We start from the raw sequence: 23,214 nt of genomic DNA, 5'->3' as shown, positions 1-23,214 counted from the left end.
ATACACACAGATATTTCACACGTCAGGACCTTGGGTCCTTCCACACAGCCCTTTATCCCAGAATACCAAGGCAGAAAATCCGACATTATCTGAGTGTGGACTCAGATAACCCAGTTCAAAGCAGATATTGTGGGACTTTCTGCCTTCATATTCTGGGATATAGGGCTGTGTGGAAAGGTCCTCTGTTGTCTTCTCCAGGGATGGAAGTCTGGATTCTCCAACCAGGAGAAACCAGGCCTGTAGCGAGGGGGTGGTTTTAGGGGTTCAAACCCCCCCCCCAAATGTTTCAGTTTTTTTTTTTAAAAAACCTGGTTTATTCGTGAATTTTAACTGGTTAACCAAATCCCCATGCTAAGTCTATGAGATGCAAAAAATTAAGAGTTCCTCCAGAACTGTAAGCACTATCTCAAGCAAATATTGACAATTTATTCACACTGTCATTACTTGCAGCAATAGCCAATGTAGCAAAGCAACCAAGTTGGGGGTGCATCTGTTGAATGCTCTCATTAAGGAGGCCAGACTTGGTGGAGGTGGTTGACAGGGGTGGAGCTGCAGGCTATGGAAGGTTGCTCTGCCCCCTGCTGTGCTCTTTGCTTCAGTGTGAGCTAGGAGGCAGGTTTCAACCCCCCCCCCCCCCCGAAATTTTCAACCCTCCCCGAATTTTTTTTCTGGCTACGGCCCTGGGAGAAACTACAAGTCGCTTCTGGTGTGTGAGAATTGGCTGTCTGCAAGGATATAGGGCTGTTTGGAAGGGTCCTCTGTTGTCTTCTCTAGGGATGGAAGTCTGGATTCACCAAACAGGAGCAACTTGAGAGACTGCAAGTCGCTCCTGGCCGTCTGCAAGGACATGTTTTACAACCCTGTGGGAAGCTTCTCTCATGTCCCTGTATGGGAAGCTGGAGCTCCCAGGTGAAGGTCTCTTCCACATGACACAATTACAGCGCTGTGATTCCACTTAATTACCTGCAGCACCATTATATAGAACCCTAGTATTTGTGTTGTGATAAAACAAGGATCTCCTCCCTTTCCAAACTACAAATTTTCAAGTTCCAGGGCAGTTAATACTGCTGTAAATCTGACTTTGTGAGTTAAAGGCTTCCAGTGTTTGGGGACTCTCATGCAGATCATCCCTGACCATTGACCTGGCTGGCAGAGGATGATGAGCCTTGTAGTCCAGACAGGTAGGATGGGCATCCATCCCATACAAGGACTTGATGGCACCCTCTAACTCCAGGTTATGATGATAGATGATCACCTGAAATGTTTAGAAAAAGGAGAAAAGGTTTAGAAAAAGGAGAAAAGGTTTAGAAAAAGGAGAAAAGAGTTAGGAAATCTATTTATAAATTGTGGAACTTCACAAAGTTGTCTGGGTTGAGTTTTGGGAAGAAAAATCCTTCATCACACCAGGACTGGGAGTCAGCTGCATTAAGATCACCACTGACCAAAAGGTCATGAGTTCGAAGCCAGCCCCCGGTCTGAGTGAGTTTCCGACCAATTTGTGTAGCTTGCTGTTGACTTTTGCAGCCCAAAAGACAGTTGCATCTGTCAAGTAGGAAATGTAGCTACCACTTATGCAGGGAGGCAAATTTACTACTACAAATTTACTACCATAAAAATCTCCAGCAAGCATGCAAAGAATGAGGAAGTACTTCATCAGTGTCACAGTGAAGTAACAGCTCCCCTGGTGGCCAGAATACCCTCATGAAAAAGCTGGAATGTTAAATAGCTTCTGTGTGTCTGATTATATATATTGTGTTTCTATGGCATTGAATGTTTGCAATGTATATATATACATTGTAATCCACCCTGAGTCCCCTGCAGGGGAATATAAATACTGTAAATAAACAAATAAATAAATCACACTAGAGAATGGATCCACTTTAAATCCGGTTTCTGCCTCCTGCAGAATTTTGTGGTTTGTAGTTCAGGGCGGCTGTTAAAGGCTCCTCCCTAAACTACAAACCCCAGAATTCTGCAGGAGGCTGAAACCGGGTTTAAAGTGGATTCATTCTCTAATGTGATGAAGTCCTTGGACTGTGTTTGTGGGCTTTCAAAGAGTAGAAGACCTTACCTTACTGTGTTTGTGGGCTTTCAAAGAGTAGAAGACCCTTAGCTATCCCCAGGATACTGGGAATTGTAGCCCCAAAACAACACTTCCCAAATCCCTTTGGGACTGGATCTACACTGCCCTGTATCCCAGATTATCTGCTTTGAACTGGATTATATGAGTTCACACTGGGCTAAGCAAAATGCATTGACTGGGAATGGAGTTTCCCTCATTTCCTTTTATTTTGCTCCCTCCAGCCAAGATTCCAGTGTAGATGGGAGTGAAAAATCGTATTTTGAAACCGCTGGCGAAGGATGGGGTTGGATGTGGTTTGCTGAGCTCCGGAATCCTTCCTTTTTTCCCCTTGGAAAAGGTTGACTCGGCACTTTTCTAGCCGTCCACTCTTTTTTCTAAACTTTTCCAGTAGGAAGGCTCTCTGCACTCCTTCGTAGGGGATTAGAGTCGCAACTAGGCGCCTCCAAATTTGGGAACTAGGAAAGGAGTGAGGCCAAGGGAGGAGCCAAGCGGTGGCCGATCTCTTCGGTGGTGGCCACGGTATGATGTGGCGGGGCGGGCCGGCTGGATGCCGCTTTCTCCAGGGAAATGAGCAGCCCGCCGTTAGGTCGCCTCGGCCTCGGCAGAAGCGTCTGTGGGCGAGAATTGTTGATCCTGCGGGAGAACAGCCAAAGATTGAGTTTTGCAATGCTCTACTGCCCCCTAGTGGCGTTTGCCACAAATAGCAATAGCACGCATAGGGGTCTGTCAAAGTCATTCCAGCCCTCCCTGCCTTCCTCCCCACTAGGCAGGCATGGGGGGGGGGGGGGTGCTTGAGAGGCTTCAGCCCCCCCCCCCCAAATCTCATGGTGGTTCGCGAAAAGGCCTTACTGGTGCATTATTTAAACTGTTATGTTTATTCATATCATGATCTGATCACCATACTCAATATATCCCATATGCATGGGGGTACTGGGGTAACGATATAGACCTTTGCTAGGGTAGACCCTCTTTCATTTAGACTCAGCCCCCCCCCCCCAATCGAAATCCTGGCTACGGGCCCAGGCCCGCCACTAGACTTGTTTGATCCAAAAAAAAAGTTCAAAACTCATTTTGGATGTTAGTGGTTCAATTCTAAAGTCAATTCCAATTTTTCACAGAAAAAAAATGTTCAAAACTTTTCAAAACTTCGGAGACTTCTGAATCCTTTAATTAATGGTTTGAAACTGTTATTTCCTGTTTCATTGGGTGGTATTTACTTTGAAAATAGTTATTTTACTCCAGAAGAGGGGAAAAGCAAGCGGAAGAAATTCCTTTCTTCTCCGGTTTAAAGCTGGCTTCTCTGGCTTGAGCCAGAAGCGGGAAAAGTAAACAGAAGAAATTCATCCTTCTCTGGTTTATATCTGGCTTCTCTGGCTTTAAAACTGACTTCTCTGGCTTGAGCCAGAAGTGGGAAAAGCAAACGGGGAAAATTCATCCTTCTCTGGTTTATATCTGCCTTTAAAACTGGCTTCTCTGGCTTGAGCCAGTAGCGGGAAAAGTAAACAGAGGAAATTCATCATTCTCTGGTTTATATCCGGCTTCTCTGACTTTAAACTGGCTTCTCTGGCTTGAGCTAGAAGCAGGAAAAACAAATGGAGGAAATTCATCTTCTGGTTTATGTCTGGCTTCTCTGGCTTTAAAACTGGCTTCTCTGGCTTGAGCTAGAAGCGGGAAAAGCAAAGAGAGGAAATTCATCCTTTTCTGGTTTATATCTGGCTTCTCTGGCTTTAAAACTGGTTTCTCTGGCTTGAGCCAGAAGCAGGAAAATCAAACAGAGGAAATTCATCCTTCTCATGTTTATATCTGGTGTCTCTGGCTTTAAAACTGGTTTCTCTGGCTTGAGACAGAAGTGGGAAAAGCAAACGGAGGAAATTCATCCTTTTCTGGTTTATATCTGGCTTCTCTGGCTTTAAAACTGGTTTCTCTGGCTTGAGACAGAAGTGGGAAAAGCAAATGGAGGAAATTCATCCTTTTCTGGTTTATATCTGGCTTCTCTGGCTTTAAAACTGGTTTCTCTGGCTTGAGACAGAAGTGGGAAAAGCAAACGGAGGAAATTCACCCTTCTCTGGTTTAAAATTGGCTTCTCTGGCTTGAGCCGAGACCAGGGATCAGAAGCGGGATGAAAAGCTGAATAATTTCTGACTCACTTCCTGAGTCAGAAGAAAAATTATGAGATTACCGTTGGAAGGGCAAAGGGACTTCCTGGTTTCCTAAAAAAGTTCAAAATTGCTTCAAAAAGGTAATTTTTTCGAATTTATTCTGAATTATGAAGATTCAGACAGTACCTAACCATGCCTACTCCCCACTGGCACATGATGGAGGAAATGGAAAGGGAATGAAAAGAAGCCTGGGAGTAAAGGGGACAGGGAGTAAAAGGGACATTGAGGAGAGGACAGGCAAGTTTTCTGCTGCTCTGGAGACTAATATGACATGGAGTGACACTACGTAACTAATCTGAAAAAAAATCTGTTCCTGACTTGAAAGTGTTATTTCCTATTTAATTGTGTGGTACTTACTTTGAAAGTAGTTGTTATACTTCAGAAACTTCATTTTTGTGGTAGCCACAAACTATGTTGGATTGGTTGAGACTATGAGATACTCATTGAAGATGTGGTTTACACTTAGGTACAATGATGCACCTTACAATCTCTGTTACAGAGAATCCTCCAACTTTGCTTTGTTTGAAGCCCTTAATGTGCATTGCTGAGCATATTCATAGTGCGTGTCATGCTGTCAAGATGCCTTCAAAGTGCATTAAGTGGTCATTGTAGATAGATATGCCCTGAGACTTATTGCATTAACTCTTAAGAATATCCTGCTCCTAAAAACATGCTATACTTATTTCCATTGATAGACTCCATTTATTTTGGTTAAGTAACATTTTGCTTCTCAAGGAGTGAATATGGGTGGTGTATTTCCATATAACATGGGAAAAGAAATGCAATAAATACAGCAGAAGGGTAGATTTCCACCATTAGTTGGGCAGCATGTGGATGTGCAATGTTAGACTTGCAAATTAGGAAAAGACACATACTGTTGTTGCATCAGTCTGAGCATGAAGTTGTGATGTCTTCTCATTGAACACACACTTATTCATCAGTCTATTTGTGCAACCATTTTTACATGTTGAGTATGAACAGACCTTTGGATAATCTATCTTGTCTTGTGCATCTAACACGTTCTTGTGCATCTAACACATGCATCTAACATGTTCTCCAGACCCATTGGTCCTTAAATTTTGGGGGAAACATTTTTTTCTGGGTATGTTGTGCAACAGGGATGTCAATTTGCAGCTCTCCATCAAAATACATGTGATTATCTTACCAATTTGAAATGTATACTGCAAGCTATGACTTCAAGATTTTGACTTTCTTTTCTGGAAGCTCCTGATTAGAAAGGGAGAGAAAGGGAGAAAGTGGCTGAAAGAAGTGACTGAAAGAAAGCCAAATACCAGTCTTTGGTACTCTCACTGTCAGTATGTAGGTTATTTGTTGTTGTGTACCTTCAAGTCATTTCTGAATTGTGATGGCTGCCTATCACAAAGTTTCCTTGATTAGATTTGTTCAGAGGGGGATTGCCTTTGCCTTCCATTGCCTTCCTCTGAAGATGAAAGTGTGTGATTTGTTCAATGCCACCCAGTCAAGTGGGGATTTGAACCCTGTACTCTGCAGTCATAATTTGGTAGTAAAACACTACACCATGCTGACTATCCTGCTAGGTTATACCTTGAAAGGAATAGAAAAATGATTTGATCCCAGTGAAAAGCATTACATGATGTTTTGTCTTAAATTGCTATCTGTAGTTTTAGATGGCTCATATGAAGGGAAGGGTTTGTATTTGTGACTTTCAGTTGACAGTAATTAAAAATTTGCACACATTGTAGATCATCAACAAATGATGTACAACAGATGCTAAGCTGTTGCCTAAGCAGTGAAATGACATGGATAGAAAGGATACATTTCAGGTGTTATCTTCTCTCTTTTTATGAGACATTCCTTATGGCAACAACTTTGGTTGAATATGGATAGGAAATGAGATGGATTAGCTGTACAAGTCAGGCAAAAATACATCTTGGATGATTGCATGTGAGTGGACTCAGATATCCCTTTGTTGTCATTTTAAAGAGTTCATTGATCTTAGAGGAAAGTAAGGGAATAGGCTACTAATTCTGGAAAAGTTTTCTTAGATGTGTGGCTAGGAGATTTTGGACTGTTTTATTAAAGATATTCCAAGTTCATGCAGCTTTCTCTATAATAATAATAAGGCCCCCTGGTGGCATAGCGGGTTAAATTGCTGTTGATCATAAGGTTGGCGGTTTGAATCTAGGGAGCAGGGTGAGTTCTCGCTGTCAGGCCCAGCTTCTGCCAACCTAGCAGTTTGAAAACATGCAAATGTGAGATAAATAGGTACCACCTTGGTGGGAAGGTAATGGCGCTCCGTGCAGTTATGCTGGCCACATGACCTTGGAGGTGTCTATGTACAATGCCAGCTCTTCGGCTTAGAAATAGAGATGAGTACTATCCCCCACAGTCAGACATGACTAGACTTAATGTCAGTGGAAACCTTTAATTTAACATAACAACAACAACAACAATAACAACAACAACAAACTTTATTTATATTCCACTCTATCTCCCCTAGGGGACTCAGGGTGAATTACAGAATATGTGTACAACAAACATTCAATGCCATTATACAATTAACAAGGACAGACAATACATGAACAGAGGTAAAGGCTTTCCCCATCTTTTCAATTTCTGGCATCTGAAGGCTTTGCGTAACTTCGGCCATGGGGGGAGGGGGGCTGTGCTGTCACTCCATCTCCCATGCCTAGGAGCTTTGTTGACATCCTCCTGATCCAATCACTGGCACTTTTAATTACTGCCACACTTAAAGCAGTATCTTTTCATCTACTCACATTTCTGTATTCAGTCTGCTAGGTAGATAGAGAGCCCGGGCTCACCCCGACCCAGGCTTGAACTGCCAACCTTTCAATCAGCAGACATTTCTGCAGCTTAGTGATATAGCCCACTGTGTTAAGCCATCTGTCTGAAATAATGTCTATAATATCTTCTGTTCTGTTTCATTACTACTTGAAGAGCAAAACCATGTTAAATAGCATAACTATGGTTTGGTTGACATTACTGAGCTTATACATCTTGTGTCTTTATGCCTCAGAGATTACAATCAGAAAATACAAATGTTCAACAGCTTTGGGGATAATTTGTTAGATGTCTTATTGTTTGAATTAGTATTCTTGCATTTTGCCAGAAAGGCTGGCATTTGGTTCTGGGATTTCAACCAGATAAAAGGCAAATGCTACATTTCTGTTATGGCCAAGTGATATTTTAATATTTTAATATCACTTGGCATAACAGATAAATGTGGTAAGGGCTGTAAAGATTTCCATTTTCATTATTTTTTGGAGTGTTGTTTCCAGAATTTGAATGTTGACGATTACTTTTCCTAGCCTTTGTTATGATGATATGATGCTATCATCAAGAACAAAAGTTTGTATGTTCAGAGGCATTTTATATTTTGAAATGAGTGGGAATCATGGGACTCTTCAGGTGTTGTTGGAATGCTGAGAGTTGTAGTCCAATAACTTCCAGAGGAATGTGTGTTCCCTATGGCTGTTTTTAAAAGAGAGCAGAGCAGCTTGGTTTGTGGTAGATTTGTATACACACGGTGGGTACAGGATACAATATTTCCTTTATGGACAGCATCAATACATACCATACGTGGTAGTAAGCCAAGGACAGTAATGCCATAGATGTACGCCCACATCATGGCAAAGCAAAAACAAATTGCAGTGAAAGCCATCAGTAGTCCTGTTAAAAACAAGGAACTCAAAAGAAAGCCAAGAAAAACAAATGACGAGCTGTATTCCTTGCCATCTGAACATGGTTGGCAGCATGACTGGCAATTAGATCCATCACTTAAATAGCTCTGGCTGGCCACGGCAACCAAGCCCATACTTTCCAGGCAAGTTTATGGGCGGACAGTGTTCCTTGCATTGGAGCAGTGCTGTAAACAGGCACCAGCAAGGTGCTATCACTGGGCAGAGCGAGGCAACTGCATGCCAATGGGGCAGGGAATCTGCTCTGAGGTTTAGCCTGAAGAAGTAGTCCTAGGTGTTGAACAAAAATTTGGGATTAGGGTTCAACAGTTGGGTACTGAAACTCAAACTAAAACAAGAGTATTCACAGCAAGGGGGCATCAGCAGCTCCTACCCATTCCTTTGAAACCCTCAGACTATGTTTTTTTCTGTTGGCAGTGCCACATTTAGCCTTAGGACAATGTTATCTTGCCAGGGCATACCCTCCAAATGTCCCACTTGACTGAGATAGGTCACACTTCTGTTTTCTCATTTTTTCCAGCTGCAGTTAAATTGTTCTGGTTTCTCCCCCCTCCAACTGTTGCAAACCAAATTTCTGGTGAGAAAACAGTTCTTCTTCCATTAACTTAGCAGCGGACATAGCAGGAGAAGGCAGAATCTTGCCCTTCCCAGTCGGCTCAGGCAAAAGCAAACAGTCACAGCCTCTTGTAGCTTGTGTGTTTTTCCTCATTCATAAGTTTGACCAACTTAATCACACTCTGGCCACAATAATAATAATAATAATAATAATAATAATAATAATACTCTATTTATATTCCACCCTTCTCACCCTGAAGGGGACTCAGTGCGGATCACAGCATACATAACATGGCAAACATTCAATGCTGCTTTTGTATAGACAATACACAGACAGACAGAACAGAAAGGAGGTGTTGTTGACTCAGTGTCCAGCTATTTTTTTGGTGCCAAGGAAGGTGAGTCCAGCGACATGGGGTGTTGTTGCTCCATTCTGTATGATGAAGAGTTGTCCTTCCTTTTTGGTCACCCAGCATTTTCTGATCTTCTTTCTTTATGGCGTTGTAAAACATCTTTCCTGCTTTTACCAGTACCTAATTTCTCTAATTATACAGCTGTTTTCAAACTGCTTAGGTAAACAGTGTGCAGGGCTGACATTCGAGAGCTCACGCCAACCTGGGGCTTCGAACTTGCAACCTTTCGGTTGACAGAACTTCTAGTTGCTCGTGATTTATCAGCTGTGCTAAATCTCCGGCCCTAATGTCCCAGTTTTCTTCTGTGAAATGTGGCAGGATGCCCAGTTGGGTTCTGTATATGGAACTGACATGTAGACATACTGGACTTGCTTCCTTTTGAAGCCTTTCCTCTCAGCTGTCCTGCCAGCTTTTCCTTGGCACAAATACACTCCAGGGAAGTGAAGCCTTTGCAGTGTGTTTTGAGTGAGTGAGAGCCAAATAGGAAAGTTTACATCAGTTTGCATCAAATCAAAGAGGAGTCAACATCATGGGGCCCTTTCAGACAGTCCCTTGGACACAGTATATAGTCCTCATATAGTCGCTCACTTGGGCTTTATGCCCATAGGTTGATGCGGTTGGAAATGCAGCTGGATAGCCAAGTATTTTATGGCTTGTTTCTCTCTCCAGGGAAGGTACTGAAAGTTGGACAATCTCCCACTCTTCCCCGGACAGGGATTTTCTGGTTTTGGTTGCAAAAAGGACCAAGGGCTGCGAAACACTGCAGGTGGCCCTATGCACATGTTAAAATGAAGCTTGCAAAATATATTGCTTTTTTCAACATGATTCTTCCGTTTTTATTGGGATTTCATGAAGCCTTCTTGGCAAAAACATTCATCTCTCCTTGGGAGCGCGCATCAACCCCCAGTAAGGATCAGAGAGCCCTTGCAAATGTCTGATCATCTTACCATTATGTCATCCAAAGCAAAAGGGTCTTCTTACCTGATTCTAATTGGGCTGGAACAGTTTCTTGGTCTGTTGGGACCGCGATATTTTTGCAAAATCAGAACAGAGGTACAAATGGATTCCATTTTAAAGTTACAGCACTCCAACAGATGTTGTTTAGGTAATCTGGATCCAGGCCAAAATCAAATCACCACCTCAAAAAGTTTCCCTTCCTCAAAAAAATTGAACTTCAGTCATGTGGATCAACACTGCCACCATCTGGCCTGTTTGTGTCAATGCAGGCAAATTACATGATGCCAATGCAGCAGCCTGCAAAATTTTATGAATGGGAAAGCTGGACAGACATCTTTTAGGAGAGAGAGAAAGTCAATAATGTAATTCTTTTTGCATTCTTCATGCTCCCACCCATTTTCCCTGACTCTATCTCATTTTTCCTCCCACACGCTCACATTTTACAGGAGATCCTTCAATTTCCGTTTGCCCAGCACACTTGAGTTCAAGTTCAAGTTAGAGGGTAAGAGGACAGAGCTTTGATAATAGGAAGTCTATGATTTAGGGAGCTAGTGAATAAGATTTATGGCAGCTTTATCTATCTTTAATATATAACCAGCCCTCCAGATTTGCATCTTTTACTTTGGCAGACGTGATTTTTCATGGATGTGATTAAAATGTTCCCTTTCAGCATTGCCAGTGCAATTCTATGGTCAATTTCTGGTGTAAGTTGACCATAGAGTCATGCTAGAGATGCAGAGATTCCCAGAAAGGTGTTTTTTTTTTCTAAATTCATGGATTTTCCACTTTTGTGGAGAACCTCTGCCTCGAAGTCCAGTGAATATGGAAGGCTAACTGTATATTACATAGGATAATAGTTGAGACCACATGGGTCATCTAGTCCAACTCTCTACTAAGTATGAAAGCACAATGAAAGCAGCCTCAATAGATGGCCATCCAGCCTTTGTCTCAAAGTATCCAAGGAAGGAGCTTCCACTAAACTCTGAGGCATAGAGTTCCAGTGCTTTTTTCATGTCAGGAGTGACTTAAGAAACTGCAAGTTGCTTCAGGTGTGCGAGAATTGGCCTTCTGCAAGGATGCTACCCACGGGATGCCCGGATGTTTTACGATCCTATGGGAGGCTTCTCTCATGTTCACGCATGAGAAGCTGGAGCTGACAGATGGAAGCTCACCTCTCTCCCCAAATTCGAACTGCCAGTACAAGTGTTTAACCCATTGCATTCAGCAGTGTTCAGTTCCACTACTGAATAGCTCTTACGTTTCTCGAAAAGGAGTATATTTCTAGCAAAGGAATATAATGAACATGTAATGTCCATTTATAATCAAACATTTATATAAAGAAGAGTATTGTTAAACTATTGTTGTCCAATTAAACACTGTGGACAAAGGAGCTCTTTTTTGCACTCAGGCAACAAGGAAAAAAAGTATATATTAACTATATCTATAATTGGGAAATTTCAGAAGAAGCAGTGTTTTGTTCAGGTCACATATCAATAAAGAGACGGGAACAAGTTAGAAATACCCCCCCGCCCCCACACACACACAAACACACATTTTTGTAAAAAAATATTGAGGTGTTAGCCAAGCTTGTCTGTTGTATGGAGGAGGGGAAAATCCAGCATATTGTGGCCCTTGAAAGCCTAATGAGTTTTATTTGGTCAAAGCTTTTTGTCAATTTCATCTACTCCACAATTTGCTATTTTTGAGGAAGTGGGCTGCAATCCACAACAGCCTATGCCAAATAAATCTTGTTAGTTTTTCAGCGGCCAATTTTGTGGTCTGAATTTTGTGACTGAATTTTGAGGCTGAATTTTGTGGTCTAAATTTTGGTACAGCCCAAACGTAATGCATGTTTACTTGGAGAAGAATCCTCTCCTGTAAACATGTATAATATTCCAGCTCAACGAACCCATCCTATGATCATTTACATGAGGAAAACAGCCAACAGGGGATTAAACATGTAATTGGAAGGAAATATGTAGTATGTTTTGGGTATTGTATTTGATTCTGGGACCAGCATTTGAAATCCTGCTGAATCCCATTGGGTAACTTTGGGCAAGTCACACACTCTCATCCTCAGAGTAAAGCTATAGCAACCCTTCCCTAGAGACATCTAGCTAATACTAAAGTGACCATAAGATCACACTTTTTTCTTGCCAGGTGAGACTTGAGAAACTGCAAGTCGCTTCTGGTGTGAGAGAATTGGCCATTTGCAAGGACATTGCCCGGGGGATGCCCAGATGTTTTTCGTTGTTTTACCATCCTTGTGGGAGGCTTCTCTCATGACCCCACATGGGGAGCTGGAGCTGACAGAGGGAGCTCATCCACGCTCTCTCCAGATTCAAACCTCTGAAAGTCCTGCTAGCACAAGTGTTTAACCCATTGCACCACCGGAGGCTCCGGAAGTCAGCACTGACTTCAAGGCACAAAACGATGACAGATATATATGAGTTTCGGCTGTTAATTCAATTGACTCTTGAGCAAGTGAAGCATGGCTGGTCTGAAATTTGGTTTATGTTAGTGAACTGCTGTATCTGATCTGAAGTTTTCTAACAAAGCTTACAATCTGATAGAAGTTGCAGATGGCAGATCGCATTTCCATTCATTGTATACTCTGCAGTAAATGGAACCAGCAAGTCAGGTCACAAACCTTATACATTATAAGAGGATTTTGGAGGGAGGAAATAGAAGAAAAAACGTTGGCACTGATGCAGTACTTGGATATTTTTTTTGTTACTTAGGGTTTTAAAAATGAATAAAGAGGAACATAATTTTTACCCATAAGGGCAATAAATCCATCGGTGAGTTTAGCAAAAAGTGAATGATTTTATTCATGCTACATTTGGAGTTGCAATTCCATGCACATGTATCTGAAATTCCGGTCCAGCAGCAAATAAATATTTATAGAATTGGACTGTATATTACAAAACCATAGTGATATTTTTATCCCCCCCCCTCCCCCGTAATTTTCCTATGCAGAATTTAAAAGACAGTTTTCCAGTCTGTCAATCATCTGAAAGGCATTTGTGGAAATCTCTTTACCTCCATCCTAAATATAGAATAGGAAAGGGATTCTTGTGTCTTTTAGCCTAGAAAAGTTTCTTTTTGGACCACAGTTCTGAGAATTCTACAGCTGGCAGGCTTATTCTAAGCTCTGGATCCCTAGACGGGGTTCACATTGCAATGGTAACACCAGAAATGAAATGTTGCAGCATGAACAAGTCCTTGTTGCAGATTTTGGCTATGCTCTTTGTATCCATGGGGCCGTTTACTGCTCCCCCACACTTGAACTGACAGTCAATATTCCCTGGGCAAAATGCATGAAGGATCAGTTTTGGGATTCCCCCCTGACCTTTTGTACTTGGATATATTTACCATACCACCCAGAGTGCATTGGATCTTGTGCAAATTTGGAAATTAAGCTGATCTTGGCATGTACTTATACAGCGAATATCAGGGATCTCCTAAGGATGAATTCTTTCAGAAACTTTGGACAGCAACTGCTGATAGACAAGAGTTGGCAGTACCAGGGCAGGTGGACCAATATTCTCAGTGCAAAACAACTTCCAATAGTCCTATGGAGTAGAATCCATTAAAAAAAATCTTCACTTACTTTGATTCCATGCAAACTCACTTTGATTTTATTGTTGACTAGCCATCCCCTGCCACGCATTGTTGTGGCCCAGTCTGGTGATCTGGAAAATAAAGTAATGAGAAAGTGTTGGTTTCTAATATATGTAATATCTTTCCGCTTGTGGGTAAACAATATTTCTTGCTGTTTCTTTGTCAGTGTTGATGTGGAGATTGTCTGGTTTCCTACTCTGGAATATGCAACATATTACTGTTCTTCTTTAGGGGTCCCTTTCAAATCTATGATGCTATCTCTCTCTCTGGGTGAATCATATCTATCTATCTATCTATCTATCTATCTATCTCTATGGTTGGATGACTCTTTGTCAGGAGGGATTTGATAATGTTTTCTTGCCCTGGTAAAGGGAGTTGGACTGGATGGCAAGTATTTTCTGTTGGTCATGGGGGTTTTGTGTGGGAAGTTTGCCCCAACTCTGTCGTTAGTGGGGTTCAGAAAGCTCTTTGATTGTAGGTGAACTATAAATCCCAGTAACTACAACTCCTAAATGTCAAGGTCTATTTTCCCCAAACTCCATCTGAGTTCATATTTGGGCATATGGAATATTCATGCCAAGTTTGGTCCAGATCCATCATTGTTTGAGTCCACTGTGCTCTCGGGATGTAGGTGAACTATAACTCCCAAACTCAAGGTCAATGCCCACCAAAACCTTCTAGTGTTTTCTGTTGGTCATGGGAGTCCTGTATGCCACGTTTGGTTCAATTCCATCATTGGTGGAGTTCAGAATGCTCTTTGATTGTAGATGAACTATAAATCCCAGCAACTACAACTCGCAAATGACAAAATCATTTTTTTGAGTGATGGTCACTCCTTGGGTTAGTAGATGTCTTGTGTCCAAATTTGGTGTCAATTCGTCCATTGGTTTTTGAGTTATGTTAATCCCACAAACGAACATTACATTTTTATTTATATAGATTGATTGAGAGCTTTTTTGTTTTCCAAAGATTTTTCATATAAGTTGAGGCTTTTGGAGTTTTAGATTAATAATTTTGATCTTGTAGAAGGACATGTATTTGTCCCTTTGCTTTATTTATATGGATTTTTTTCCTATTATATCTTGATAATCTGTTTTGTAATTGTATACTCCATCCTTCCCATATGTGCACTTGTGTATATTTTAGGTTGCATGTCTTTGGCAGGGCTGGATTATTGTTGTTGTGTTGTTTACTTGTATAGAGCCATGCACAATGATGGTGTACTACTACGGCTGCTACTAATACTACCAATAATAACAATACAGGTTGAACATCCCTTTTCTGAAATGACAAAATCTGAAATACTCTAAAATCCATAAATGACCACATCGTTGGCTGAAATAGCAACACTTTTGCTTTCTGATGCTTTGGTGTATGCGAACTTTGTTTTGAGCACAAAATTACAAGTATAAACTCATCTTCGGGCTATGTGTATAAGATGTATATGAAATATAAATTAATTTTGTGCTTACACAGGTCCCATCTCCAAGATATTTATTAGATACATATAAAAGTAAAGGTTTCCCCTGACATTAAGTCTAGTCGTGTCTGACTCAGGGGGTGGTGCTCATCTCGATTTCTAAGCCAAAGAGTTGGCATTGCCCATAGATGCCTCCAAGGTCATGTGGCCAGCATGACTGCATGGAGTGCTGTTACCTTCCCACTGGAAGGGTACCTATTGATCTACTCACATTTGTATGTTTTCAAACTGCTAGGTTGACAGAAGTTGGGGCTAACGGTGGGAGCTCACCCTACTCCCCAAATTCGAACCACCAATCTTTCAGTCAGTAAGTTTGGCAGTTTAAACAGCTGCGCCACTGGGGGCTCCTTAGCTATATAAATGGCTTTCCAAAATCCAAAACACTTCTGATACAAAGCATTTTGGATAAAGGATACACAATCTGTAACAACAACAGCAACAGAAATAATATAGCTGTAAAAGTTTGAGATTCTAAAGACACTTGTCTAGACACATTTTCACTGAGCTCTATGGGTTTTTGCCTTCTGAACTGGCCTGCAAGTATAGATGGCAGAAGCTGCTTAGAAGTCCTAGAAGCCAACAGATGACAGAAGGAGTGGGAATTCTTCCAAGATGTATATTGTGCTGCAGATTTCTTTATCTTGAAAAAATACAGGACAGGACTGTGATTGAAAAAAGGAGCTGTTGGAGGGGGGCAGGGAGGAGGAAGCTGGAAAAGAAGACAACTTTGATGTGCAAGAGCCTGTTATCAGTGGGAGGCTCTTACATAAACACATGGCCATTGCTGCTAATTGAAAAACCAAGGTGAATGACTTGTTTCAGCAGGAATGCCATCTGCTGCATTTCTGATGTGGCCAAGACCCCATGCCTGTTTTGGTGGCTGTTTGTCAGTCTTGAGAGTGGAATGGGTTGTTGTGAGGTTTGCGGGCCATATGGGCATGTTCCAGAAGCATTCTCTCCTGATGTTTCGCCTGCATCTATGGCAGGCATCCTCAGAGGTTGTGAGGTCTGTTGGAAACTAGGAAAATTGGGTTTATATGTGGAGTGTCGGACTTTGTAACACCAGTCAGTTGTCTCTTGGCAATCACATTGTTTAAGCAAATGGAAACATGTTTTTATTACACAACAAATCACACTGGAGCAACAGCAATACTCACTGATGGGCAGGCCCATAGCCAGGATTTCGATTGGGGCGGGGGGGGGGGGCTGAGTTTTTTTTCAGGGGGGGTTTCGGGGGGGGGGGGCTGAGTTTTGGGAGGGGGGGCTGAGTCTGAGTGAAAGAGGGTCCACCCTAGCAAACCTTTTGTATCATTACCCCAATACCCCATGCATATGGGATATATTGAGTATGGTGATCAGATCATGATATGAATAAACATAACAGTTTAAATAATGCACCAGTAAGGCCTTCTCACGAATCACCATGAGAATTTCAGGGGGGGGGGGGCTGAAGCCCCTCAAGCCCTTTAAGCCCCCCCCCCCCCGGCTACATGCCTGCTGATGGGCTTTCCTTTTAATAAAAAGAGATGATTCAAGTACAATTCAAACACAATGCAACTATAGGAGAGACATAATACCATGCAGTAAGCCCTATCCAGAGGTGCTTTCGTCTTGCCATAATTGCACTTCATCAGCATCATGTGGTAAAGCAGGTGAACATAGCTTGAATGAAACGTGCAGAATAATCACAGGATGTCTTAAACCTACACCTGTTGATAAACTCTACAAGCTAGCTGGCATTGCCCCCCTGATGTGCAATGGGAAGTTCCTGCTAAATGTGAGAGAAATAAGGTTGAACACTGTGAAAGCCATGCACTACATGGCTATCGGCCTCCTCCCAGTAGACTCAAATCAAGGAAAAGCTTTATGAGAACTACCCCTCTTCTTGGCATCCCCCCAGCAACAGCAAGGGTATCCCTATGGGCAGCTAGACCAGGAAATCCCAACTGGATGCCCCCCCCCCCCCCACGAGGGTCTTCCTCCAGGGGCAAACCAAGAATGGGCAACTTGAAAGTCCCTGAACATACTCTGAAGTGGAGTGGGCAGATCAAAAGACAACCTGGCAAAATGGCACTACCTAAAAAAATCCCACACCTTATGTGACTGTGGAGTGGAACAGACAACTCCGCATCTGTATGCTTGTCCACTATGCCCTGCTTCATGTACAGAGGAAGAATTGTTGGAGGCTGCAGACAATGCCATTGCTGTTGCCCGTTTTTGGTCAAAAGATATTTTGCCACCTGCACTCCTTCTATTTTTATCGGTTGTAAATCAACTTATGCAGTGCCTTTGATACGAAATAAATAAATAACATGTGGTAAAGTCTTTAGTAAAAAGGCATAAGAAAATGAGCAGCAATCCTACAGGCAGTTATTTGGGAGCAGTTATGACTTGTTCTTTGGGAATCTGAAAATAAACTTTTGGGGTTGTAGCTGTCTGAATCCTGTAGCCAGCATGGCGCAGTAATGTAGCTTTCTCAAGTGCTGATAAGAGATGGATGTTATATAGCAGCAGTCTTATGGTATGTTTTACAGTCCACTGAAGTCAGGGAGATTTAACTCTGACTAAACAATGCTGTGGGTTAAACTGCTGGGCTGTTGAGTTTGTTGACCGAAAGGTTGCAAGTTTGAATCCGGGGAGCAGCGTGAGCTTCCACTATCAGCCCCAGCTTCTATCAACCTAGCAGTTCGAAAACATGCAAATGTGAGTAGATCAATAGGTACCGCTCTAGCGGGAAGGTAACAGCATTCCATGCAGTCATGCCAGCCAAATGATCTTGAGTTGTCTGTGGACAATGCCGGCTCTTCAGCTTAGAAATGGAGATGAGCACCAACCTCTAGAATCGGACATAACTGGACTTATTGTCAATGAAAAACCTTTACCTTTATTAAACAATGCTTAAAGTTATGTTGTAAATCTCCTAAACACATCTCTGGTACCTGACAAAGGCCAAAGAAATTATGCATGGTGGCCTCTGGTGTAAAACAACTAGCTTCTTTTTTACTGTGTACTAGCTGTCCCCTGCCACGTATTGCTGTGGCCCAGTCTCGTGAGCTGGAAAATAAAGTAATGAGAAAGTGTTGCCTTCTAATATATGCAATGTCTTGATGCTTGTGGGTAAACAGTGTTTCTTGTCTGGTTTGCCTACTCTGGAACATGCAACATATAATTGTCCTTCTTTAGGGGTCCCTTTCAAATCTAGGATACTATATCTCTATGTGTGAGAATCATATCTATCTATATTTATGGCTGGATGGCTCTTGTCAGGAGGACTTCGATTACGTTTTTTTGCCTTGGTGAAGGGAGTTGGACTGGGTGGCTTTAAGTATTTTCTGTTGGCCATGGGGGTTCAGTGTGGTTGTTGATGGGGTTCAGAATGCTCTTTGATTGTATGTGAACTATAAATTCCAAATGTCAAGGTCTATTTCCCCCAAACTCCATTTGTGTTCATATTTGCGCATATGGAGTATTCTTGCCAAGTTTGATCCAGATCCATCATTGTTTGAGTCCACAGTGCTCTGTGGTTGTAGGTGAACTAAACTCCCAAACTCAAGGTCAATGCCCACCAAATCCTTACAGTATTCTCTGTTTGTCGTTGGAGTTCTGTGTACCAAGATTGGTTCAATTCCATCCTTGGTGGAGTTCAGAATGCTCTTTGATTGTAGGTTAACTATAAATCCCAGCAACTATAACTCCCAAATAACAAAATTATTTTTTTTGAGTGATGGTCAATCCTTAGGTTATTAGGTGTCTTGTGGTCAAATTTGGTGTCAATTCGCCCAGTGGTTTTTGAGTTATGCTAATCCCACAAATGAACATTACATTTTTATTTATATAGATATTACAAGAGGAGAAATTATGGATCTAACATCAGTAGAACAAGTTTCTTGGCTTTATGAAGTCTTGTTGCATTGTTTCAGAGTCACCTTTTAATTGGATTTTTTGCACAGCTATAGCTGGTAGATACTAAGAGTAACGGTGCTCCATGCAGTCATGCCGGCCACATGACCTTGGAGGTGTCTACGGACAATCCTGGCTCTTTGTCTTAGAAATGGAGATGAGCACCACACCCCAGAGTCAGACATGGCTGGACTTAATGTCAGGGGACTACCTTTACCTTTTTTACTAAGAGCCATAGTTTAAAGCTTCCTCTAGATTTTGAGAACTTAGGCCCCTTACATGTTGTACAACAGATATTATTATTATCTGTTGTCCGTTTTTTTACTTTGCTTATTGTAATTCTTGGCCTTGGCCTTATGTTAGCCGACCTGAGTCCCCTTGGGGAGATAGTAGTGGGGTATAAATAAACTTTTATTATTTTTATTATATTATTATATTTATAGACTGCCATATAAAATCTAGATTTTCTGCACTGATAACCTGAATTAAATGTCAGTGTAGAAGGGGCCTTAGTCTGCCATCTAAGCCACAGCCAGTATTCAAAGGCCTATTTTAGTGCACCTGAGTATTTAGGCATATTTAGTGGGATGTTTCACTATATGGCATGAAGTGGAGCACTTTCCTGCAAGTCTGCTCCACAAGACTGAATTTCAACTGCATCCAAATGAACTCTGGCACATCTTGTGTGAAATGGTGCCACGGATTTCAGTAAACCTGTTCAGGAGCCCAGAACTTTCATGGTTTAGTGGGCGCACAATTTGGAAATGTTCTCCTTTTAGCATTCTTCAAGTCACTCAACCAGAACTCAAAAGAAATGTAGTTTGAAAATACTTTTCATGTTAGGTGCAGACAGTCAGAAGACATAGTTTGGAGAGAGTCAAAGGTCAACTTTCCTCAGCCTTTGGTTTCCAGAAGTTGTGGGATTGTCAACAATTAGCCATGCAGGTTGGAAATGTTGAGAGATTTAATAACAGGATGGGATAAGACTGTCCTAGACAATAAATTATACTCAGCACATAGAGAAAAGGATATTGGTTGTACTCCTTAAGAGAGTGTCTACTGATTTATTAAAATTCACTCTGATAAACTTATGAGGGAAAGCAACAGTGGTGAGAAAATGTTACTCGCTTATTGATAAGGAAATGAAACAAGATATGCACACGAATCCAATATTGTATGCTGGTTCCTCCCTAGCAAGGAAAAAAAATGTATAGATGAGAAATGACCTTCTGGATTCTAATATAAAATATGCAACAAATTTGCAGTGCTAGAACTGTACGCAAAAGAAATGACATCTCCCCTGCTCTCATTGTCAGCTGTGCTTTATGCATCCTGATTCTTTCCCTAATTCTTCTGGAAATATGTAGACTCACTATGTTCACAAGTGGTTATTCCGAAGTGCAAGCACAGGGCTACATCTTTCCTTAGGACAAACTCATTTTTCCCCCTCTTTAGATATTTATCCAGATATTTTTGGAGAAGAGTTGGGTCAAAGCAAGGGCTTGATTTATTTTGGTCTGTTTTCCCAAGAAATTCCTGCAGCTTGAGGTTAACATTCTTAGTGCTAATGAAGGTATTTTGGAGAAGATTGTAACTAACTGAGTCCTGGGTGTGGAACAGTCTAATTGAGATTTAAGTTTCCTTTTCTGCCTTGTTTCTTCTCCCCAACACTGATGCCTCCTGGAACCACAGGTAGCCGTTCTCAGAATCTCATAATCTGGGTTCAAATATTGTATTTAGAAAACTATAATTCTGCAGGAAGCTCTCATGATATTGCTGAAAGCTTTGCATTTCAGAACTGGGAATGTTGGAGGATGTTTCTAGTGGAACAAAATATGAGGGCAAGATTTGTAGCCAGATTCAAGGGTATGTTCTTCAAGTAGATGTCCTTCTTTACAGAAGGGATGTCTAGTCTAAGGCCCCTTCCACAAAGCTGAATAAAATCCCACATTATCTGCTTTGAACTGGAATATATATTAGTGTGGACTCAGATAACCCAGTTCAAAGGGGATCTTGTGGGATTTTCTGCCTTGATGTTCTGGGATATAGGGCTGTGTGGAAGAGCATAGAGTCCACTTTAAATATCAAGAACAATCTGAAAGAACAGTTGTGACTTAGATATGGTCCATCCAGTTAGCACTTAGAGAGCACCCTGAGTAGGCAGGTATGCCATTTTTTCACAATCCTTCCAGCTATGGGGAGATGATGTTCTTAAATTACATTAAATATTTCTAAATTTGCTCTCTGCATATTAATTAATGTATGCACATTTTGTGCAAAATATATTGTCTTTTGTTGATTTTTCTGGTAGTGTATTTCCTCTATCTATGCTGATGTTAAAAGTTATATTTTCTGCTTAGAATGGAGTAAAGGAAATTGAACAGACATGATTACAAGTAGTAAAGGCATTTCTTGTGATTGTCAGTCTATACAATAACCAGAAAAAATGATTTGGGTTCTGTTGCTTAGGGCTACTTTAGCTCCTGAGATTTAATCTATGGAGTTTACCTATGTATTGATTCAATTGTATATAGATGGTACAAACAAATATTTTTTGATTTATGAGTTCTTTCTGGGCAAAGTTCAAATGATGGGCTGTTGTCATTTTCTAATTATGCCTCAACTCATTATGTCTTTATTTCCTGATCTGGTTTCAGTTCACCATCATGATGGGTCCTTCTCAAAGGACATACCTGATCCTGGGCTGCTTTTTGACAGGTAAGACTTCCCTTTGTAAATGTTCCTCAAGTCCAATATTCTTCAGCAGATAGTAGATTGTTTTATCTTGAACATGGTTGAATCAAAATTATAGAAGAAAATGTTACTCTGATAAACGTACGATAGATTCCTCCTGAGTTGTCTGTTTTTAAACTGGAAAATAATACATGTACAAATCAATTTATTCATTTGACAGTTCTCATGTTGTCATAATCTGATTTCAAGGCATGTATGTGTTCACAAAGTTTTGAGTTTTCATTCCCAGCTCTGCTATTTTTCTCTTCTGAGAGAAGAGATGATAAGGGAAACAATCAAGAATGTTTCACATGATTTAATGAGACCTAGGGGCACCCTCTTTCAAGAAAGAAAGAAAGAAAGAAAGAAAGAAGTAGGGTTAAATATCTGAGCTACTTCAAATTTCATCATTTTTCTGGCTTTTGTTTTTTTAAAAAACAATTTTCTTGGGTTTACAATGGACTAGGAATGCCCTCAAAAGGGTGAAGATGTACCTAGGGTATTTGGGGGCACTTCTTCCCCTTTCAGATGGATTCAGGGGTGTCTTCAAAGGTCTTCTGGGGAACTCATGAAGACCGCCAGCCTTCCATAGCTGCCCTGCTCTGAATTTTACTCTGATGGCTTGTAGATTGTGCATACTGATGGTAGGTTGCTATGGGTCTGGAAGAGGTGCTGCCATTTCCTCAATCCATTGTGTAAGTCTTTAAAATGACATGATAATGACTTAAGGAATGAAAGCTTTTCCCTTGAAAAGAATAGCCCACCTAAAAGTTAGAAGAAAAAGCAATGCGGGAATATTATTCATTACACGGAAAATTCAGTTACTAGCTGGTGTCATTATGCCCCCAGTTTATCCCTTTCCAGATTAGTTTTGTAACCTCTTATTTCTGAATTCTGCTCCTTGAGCAGCAGGTTCTTAAAAACATAAAGTTTGGATCAAACCTTTAACTTCCTTTCTTGGTTTCACTCATTTGCTTGTGAAGTGCTGAATGATGCCCTGGAAAGAAGAAGCCAACAGTCTGTGCAAAGTTAAATTCTAAGAATATTGGACTTGATGGAAAAAGTCTGATGTAGAAACAACCAAGACAACAATGCTATACTTTCAATATTAGGGACGATTTTTAATTCTACGTTCGCTGCTCAGTTTTCCTCCTGTTTTTACAATTTAGTCTCTTCTCCAGGAAGACTGTTTCTCAGAGCCCAATAAAATGCATACACCCCAAGGCAAGAAATAAATGTTAGTAGAAAATGGGTGTGGCATGGGAATGGTGGAAAAAATTAGGTGCCAAGCACAAAAAATGAGACGGAAGCCAGCAGGGCAGTGTCATGGAGGTTAAGGACTGGTTCATTGAGGAAGAGTAACACAAGGAGAAAAACAGAACACAAAGAGGGAGAAAAAGGATAGAAACATTGCAAAAGAATTTCAAGAACAGTTTTCATTTCCTAGTGAGTAGAGGCTGCAAAGACAAAGGCAATGGGTAGGCTTAGGTACACCTTAGAAAAATTGTGGGTCAGCACTACCTGGCTCTACCTAGAAATAAGTTGTGATCTGATACATGCTTATTAGAGTATAGAAGAGCTACTTTTGGGCACCTCAGAATCTTTTTTA

General features: G+C 41.2%; 1 protein-coding gene across 2 annotated transcripts in view; it reads left to right on the top strand.

Moving 5' to 3' along the window:
• Positions 1–23,214, top strand: part of PDGFRA (platelet derived growth factor receptor alpha) — an 83,336-nt gene that overhangs the window by 4,714 nt on the left and 55,408 nt on the right. For both annotated transcript variants that reach the window (XM_067468768.1, XM_060778521.2), the window contains exon 2: positions 21,530–21,590. In XM_067468768.1, coding sequence (XP_067324869.1) covers positions 21,539–21,590 — 52 coding nt within the window. In that variant the 5' untranslated portion in view covers positions 21,530–21,538. The remainder of the gene's footprint in view (positions 1–21,529; positions 21,591–23,214) is intronic.

The sequence above is a fragment of the Anolis sagrei genome, chromosome 5 (assembly GCF_037176765.1).
Source record: "Anolis sagrei isolate rAnoSag1 chromosome 5, rAnoSag1.mat, whole genome shotgun sequence".
Lineage (NCBI taxonomy): Eukaryota > Metazoa > Chordata > Lepidosauria > Squamata > Dactyloidae > Anolis > Anolis sagrei.
Note: the sequence above shows the minus strand (reverse complement) of the source record. Positions and strands in the feature narration are given on the sequence as shown.